Source organism: Choloepus didactylus, chromosome 1 (assembly GCF_015220235.1).
Source record: "Choloepus didactylus isolate mChoDid1 chromosome 1, mChoDid1.pri, whole genome shotgun sequence".
NCBI lineage: Eukaryota > Metazoa > Chordata > Mammalia > Pilosa > Megalonychidae > Choloepus > Choloepus didactylus.
The window spans coordinates 79,821,673-79,828,174 of NC_051307.1; the positions used below are offsets into that span (position 1 = coordinate 79,821,673).

The 6,502-nt window shown below is 42.5% G+C and overlaps 1 protein-coding gene across 1 annotated transcript in view; it reads right to left on the bottom strand.

The window, feature by feature from the left end:
- The window catches only part of DRD3 (dopamine receptor D3), a 43,931-nt gene that overhangs the window by 24,433 nt on the left and 12,996 nt on the right, over positions 1-6,502 (bottom strand). The window contains exon 4 of the mRNA XM_037839481.1: positions 2,097-2,209. Coding sequence (XP_037695409.1) covers positions 2,097-2,209 — 113 coding nt within the window. The remainder of the gene's footprint in view (positions 1-2,096; positions 2,210-6,502) is intronic.

Here is a 6,502-nt window from a genome sequence, read left to right on the forward strand (position 1 = left end):
TCAGCACTTGAAAACAGGTTCAAGGGTGTGGATAAAGAGGGTATGGCATGGGCCATGGGAACTTCAAATGTGGGAAAGTGAGGAGCACCTGCATGCACTAGGACCTCTAGCAAAAGGCAGGCTGGAGATGCCCGGCATAGTTACAGAGAAAGCTTGAGAACTCACAGGTGGTCGAATCAAGTTGGAGGAATCTGGAGGGGCTTCATGGAAGAGGGGGCAGTTGTCATAGATCTTGGAGCATGAAAAGGTTATATAGCACAATCCCCAAAGGATGAGACTGAAAAGGTTGATTGAGGCTATACAGTGGAAAACTTTGAATTCTATGCCAAGGTAACCTTACCTTTTATTCCACAGGCCAAGGAGACACTGGGGGTTTTGAGTAGGGCAAGTGATATTAGAACTTTACTTCTGAGGGAATAATTCTGAGAGTCATATGAAGAGCCAGTTAGGAGGCTGTGACAGAAGTACAGGTGAGAAGTCATGTAAGCCTGAAATAAGCGGGGGACTGTGAGAATGCCAAAGGAGGGGCAGTTTTGAAAAAATTGCAAAAGTAGAATCTAACAGAATCGACTGCTTGGATGTGGGAGATGAGGATGAGAGAGGAGTCAAACAAAATCCAGGATTCCAGGAGAATGATGGTGCCTTTAAGAGACAATCAAGGCAAGAGGGAAGCCTTTGATGGGGGATGCGTTTGGTTTTTAACACTCTGAGTTGCAGGAGTGAATGGAAAATCCAGGAGTTAATGTAGTCTGGGACTCAGGGGAGCCGTTAGGGATGTAGCTGGAGATTTGGGGAGGCTTAGCATAAAGCTTTGTGCTAGGAGCTTAAGAGTATTAACTTGGAGTCAGATAGACATGAGTTCAAATCCTGCCACTGTCCCATACTAGCTGTGTGACTTTGGAAAAATTCCTGAATTTCTCTAAGAAGCTGGAAGTGAGGACAATAATAGAACCTAAGCGTTGTGAAGATGAAATGAGTTAATGCATGTCAAAGCCTTATCACAATGCCTGGCATGTGCTAAGTTCCCAATAATGGGGCCATCTTCTTTAGAGTCACCTGTTGGATCTAGGGACTGGATGGATGATATTACTGGGAGAAAGAATGTAGAAAGAGAGGAGGTGGAAGGGTAAGGAGAGAGAAGAGGACTTAGAGAAAGGCTGGAGGTTCCTGACTAGCAACAGAGGCTTGAAAGCAGCTTTGTTCCCAGGGCTCTCAGAGGCCTGGTGATGTCTGTGGGAGCCACAGCAAATCTAAGGCTCAGGGGAGAGGGGAGGGAGGACAGGAAAACAAAAAGAGAGGGGAAGTGAGGAGCAGAGGGACCCAGGGTGAGGGCAGCGAATCCGGGTATTGAGCATAGAAAGTGATGTAACTCAGGTGGAGCACGCACAGAGTGGGGTCAAAAATCATAGAAATCCACACCAGCAACAAAAAAGTGATTTCAAAAACATATCATCCCTTACTTGCTTTCCTTAAACTCTATGCAAAAAATATGTAGGTCACATCCATATGCTTTCAGAAATTGCCTTTCTTCTTTATCCACTTCTCTCCCCTCTCCCTCCTTACAAATACTCCCATTCCTGCCCACCACCACCACTAACTCCTGACCCAAAATAAATTAATTAAAAATTTAAAACCCAACAACAAAATTTAAAAACCAAAGACGAAAACTAAAAGCCCAACAAAATTTCCTCCCCAACCCATGTCTACTCACCTTTTGTCCTTTTCCTCCTCCTCGTTTCCTACCAGTTAGGAATTACAAAGACCCCAAAGGAGTGTGGGAAAGCAAAACCAAAATCTTCTTTAAGGGGTGGGGAGAGAGGAAAGGCTAGGAAAGGTTATAGGGTAATTATTTCTTTCCTGTAACAGGGGTTTGTTCTCATCCACAAACCAAAGTTTGAAAGAAAAAGCGGGGGTGAGGGGGGTGGAAGGGAGGAAAGAAAATATCCTACAAGGTAGGCAGTGGTAAGTTCCACCTGACAGTGATTCTAGTGCCCTCAGTTGCAGCTTGTGCCTCAAATACAGCTTTGCCGGGCCTTTTACCAAACCACCCGTCCGAGCCCCCTTTCTTAAGCCTGGAAGAGGCCTCCCAGCCATACCTGTCGATGCTGATGGCACAGAGGTTCAGGATGCTGGCTGTACACATCATGACATCCAGGGTGACAAAAACATCGCAGCAAACGCGGCTGAAGTTCCAGACTCCGCCTGTCACCTGGGCATCAGATACAAGCCTGTTAGTGTTTCTACTGTGAAGGAATAACAACCCAGTCAACTCTCCGGCCTTCCCCAGCTGCCAGCACAGATGCTGACACAGATGCTGACACGCCCTCCCTGTGGTTGGTGCTGTCATTACCAGGGGGCAGACAGACAGAGATTGAGATTGGTCTCTTGAGAAAGGACAAATTCACAGAGTGTTACAGATTTCTGAACCCTTCCTTAGACCTACCGAGTCAGAATCTCCGGACCTGGGGTCCATGAATCTTCATTTTTAAATAAACATTCCGGTCAAATCAAGGTTTGAGTTAGAGACTCAATGATCTAGTTCAAACCCAGAAGACAACCAAAGCTCATTCTAGTTCAGTGATATATGCCCATAGAGGCACAGCAGGTAGTAAAAGAGCTTGAGTGACTGTCAGATGCATGTGCTGTGTCAAAACTCCCTTTCTGACACCCTCCACCTAGGAGAATGCTCACCAGGTGCCCAGAAATAGACTGAGAACATGTTTTTCATAAAACTTACCTCCAGAATGAAAAGGTATTTGGCTTCTGGTTTTAAAGCCTGGAAGCATCGTGGAACAATGTCTATAAGAACCCGTGTTAAATAAGTCTGTGCCAATGTGCCAAGCACCAAGTCCTGGGGAGACAGGCTGGGCGCAAAGGATTGGAAAGGAGCACAGATCCTTCTCTACCACCCACAGAATGAGTGAGGATGCTTCCAACCTCATGCAGTTACATGTGTTTAAGGCGCTATAACTTCCTCCGAGTAACACTTAATAAAAAGTCTGGAATTCAGGTAATTTAATTTATGTTCTGGCACATTTTAATTTTATTTTAAAAACTTTTACATAACCTAATTGAATGGGGGAGACATGTCAAGGGCGATAGTCACATTCAGAACGTCCACAAACGCCGTTCTTGGGCCCTAAGGGTTTTGTGCATCTGCGAGCTCCCTGCCAGTGGGGCTGCCATGCTTGGACAACACAGTTCTCCAGGAGAAACCTGTGAAGCTTTTTGCCCCTGGCTGCAGCGGTGCTTCACGATATCCTTGCTGAGCAGGCCCAATGGCTGTTTAAGAGGAAGGGAGACTGAAAAATCGGCCCGGTAGCCTCTGAAGTAGCTCCTCAAAGAAAAAGCAGACATTATGCAAATGGTTGTACATGAAAATGGTTCTGTTCCTCTGTCCAGTGTTTAATCATCCAAGTGTCTCGTTGCATGACCAGGTCACTTGACTGTTCATTCCCGTTTCATCCTGCTAAAATGAGGTCCCAAAATGCTGACCTCCCCCTTCCCTAATAACTTCTTTCCCCTTGGAATGATTTGCTCGTCAACATCCCATTTTATTCCTATATTTGGTCATCTCCAGACTATTTTGAGAAACCCTGACCTAAAGTATTTTGTTTAAAAGCAACAAGGAATTCGAATTTAGGATGAAGTCATCATTTTTGTTCATTTGGTTGTGAATTTACTTTCTCTCTTTCAGTTTGACCATTTGGCTATATGTAAATAAAGGCCTAACATGAATTTATGGGAATTCTGAGAATGGAAAACTTTTTAAAAAGGGAGATGTAAGAATTCTGAGGTAAATAGGTATCATAATTACAATGATTTAAGGGAGCCAGGAGAATAACAAAGGGATTTTTCTCATTGTATAAGACAGATGTATGCTGTAAAAGCTTCTTGCAAAAGTTGACTTCTGTGCACGAAATCTCATTTTAACATTATGTCTGCTACACAATCAATGTCTTAAATTGGGGGAAAATCAGTTTTTTATAATTCTGAGTGCGTGTTTGTGTATGTGTGTTGGAGGGGCAGTGTAGGTGAGAGAGGTTGGTAAGGACAACAGCAAAATCCAGTGTTTCTAGGTTGTCCTCCCCCTCCCCCTTCCTCCCTCCCTTCCTTCATAAAGCAAGTACTTGTGAAGCTCCTAAAATTTTGTTAGCAGAAGGAGGCTTTGTTATATGTTTTCGTAAACTTTTAAAAATGTACCACCCTTGAAGAGTTTACAACATAACTGGAGAAACAAGGAATTCTTAAATAAAATAACTATAGATCAGCTATGAGATCCTAAAATTGTTAAGAAAAACTACATTTTATTGAGAACTTACTCTGCATATATCATTGATCCACAGGGCCCATTTCAGGAATTTCTAAAACTCTGAAACTTCAGATTCTGAAAAAAAAAATGAATCTGTTCTTTTACTGTATGTGCTCTTAGAGCTTTTTGACGAAAAATTGTACACTAACTTGATAGGAGATTAAATGAATCTTACTTAACCTGATGGGAGCAAGGACTTTCCCTTATTCACTGCTGCATCCCAGCTCCTAGAGCAGTGCCCAGCATACAAATATATTATGAAAAAATGAATGGTCTTTGGCATAATCTGTATCGATAGCAATAGCTAACATTTATTGAATGCTTACTAAGTGCTTCGTGTTCTGCAGAACTCTTTAAATACACAGCCTCTATTGCCTACTATAGTCCTATGAGAGGGCTATTCTCTTCATTGCAGAGAATGAAACTAAAGCTTAGAGAGGTTAAGCACCTTGCCAAAGGCCAAGCAGCTGTAGAGGCAGAGATGGCGTTTGAATGCAGGCAGTCCAGCATCCTGCTATAGGGAAGTGTCAATCGACAAGGAGTGGCTGTTGGAAAAGGGGTATAAGTGGGTAGACACCAGGGGAAGTGAGAAAAACATGTGCTCATCAAGGACTTTTGTATGACAGAGTGCATCACCTCCCTTGAAGGGAATGAGACACCCTCCTGATCGTTTCTATCCCAGAGTAGCAAAAAACAGCACAAAAGACCGTAGTGTTTGCTGCCTCTGAGGCCTGGAAACTACACAGTTGGCAACTTTCTTTGGTACCCACCTGCTTTAGTCACTACAACTCCAAAGCCCTCAAACTGTCCTCTTGCTTGTGGGCCCCCACAGTGCCACCCCATTCTGGCTGTCCTTCAAAATTCCCGTTCTATCTTTGATCCCAGCAAAGTGTCTAGAAGAAAACAATCTGATTAGTTGATTAAAGTAATTCCCACAAAGGTGCTATCACTTAGCATTCCCAGTAGTTTACTCATTAAAGTGATTCTCTTATCAGTGGATGTGTGATGGAAAGGGTGTTTTTTGTTTGTTTTTTTACTGGAGTCCTCTATACCTAGTAAATAATAGTAAGGGATCAGTAAAGGGCCACAAAGCGCCAAGAATGTGCTAAGTAACTCAGACTCATTATCTCATAGCAACCCAATGAAGAAAATATTATTTCCAATTTATGGAGTAAAGAAATGGAGACCTAGAGTGGTTGAGTGATTTGCCCAAGGACACATATCTAGTGAAAGGAACTTCAATTTCAACCCCTTAATATTAACCATTAGTCTATTCAGCCTCCCAAAAGTCAGCACTTTCATAATCCACTTCTAAGTGTGTACAGTTTTAATGTCAGATGCAGGGGGAGAGTTGGAATTTGTCCATCCATCCATCCATCCATCCATCCATCCAGTATTTATTGACTGCTCATTATGCACCTGATACTTTGTTTAGCTGGGTATATTGAAATGAATTAAACCTGTTTGTTGTCCCCAAATCTTCAGAATAGTGTGTTCATGTTAGGGGAGATAGTACTTGAGCAGTGTGGGTAAAAAGGGGACAAGGGAGAGAAATACTAGAAAATTTATGATACAACGTGATAAGTGCTGGCAGTGAAATAAGTAGAAAATGTTGGGGGAACATGAAAGATAAAGTAATTTTTGAAATTAAAGCAGAAGAAAGTAAAAAAAAAAAGTCTGACTGATTTAAGGCACTTTAGAGACATGATTCTACCTTTCTGCTAAATTCTAATGAATAACTCAATTCAGAATCATACAACAGCCAGGTGGTGTTACTCTCACTTGCTAATGAATATAACTAACTCCCTTTGGCAATACAGAAGGTGGAAGTAAGCAAGAAGGTGTCTTCAGGTACTGAAGTTGGCTATTGATTTTCAACAGACATAGCCTAAGGCGGCATTTCCCAAATTTACTGATTATAAGGCAGCACTTCCCAAATCACCGGAGGCTTTGTTAAACAAAATGATTCTCAGGCTCCACTTAGTCAATTGACTCTTATTGCCTTGGAAGGTTTGGGAAAGGAGGGAGAGAGGGAAGGATGATGTTTATCTTTAGAAGTGGTTGTCCCTAAAGCAGTGCTCCCCAAGCATTCTCTGTGTGATGGAACCTTTCAGCCTTATGGTACCTTCTCAGAAGAAGGATTTTAAATGCATAAAATAAAATCCACAGGATCAATTATATAGTTACCAA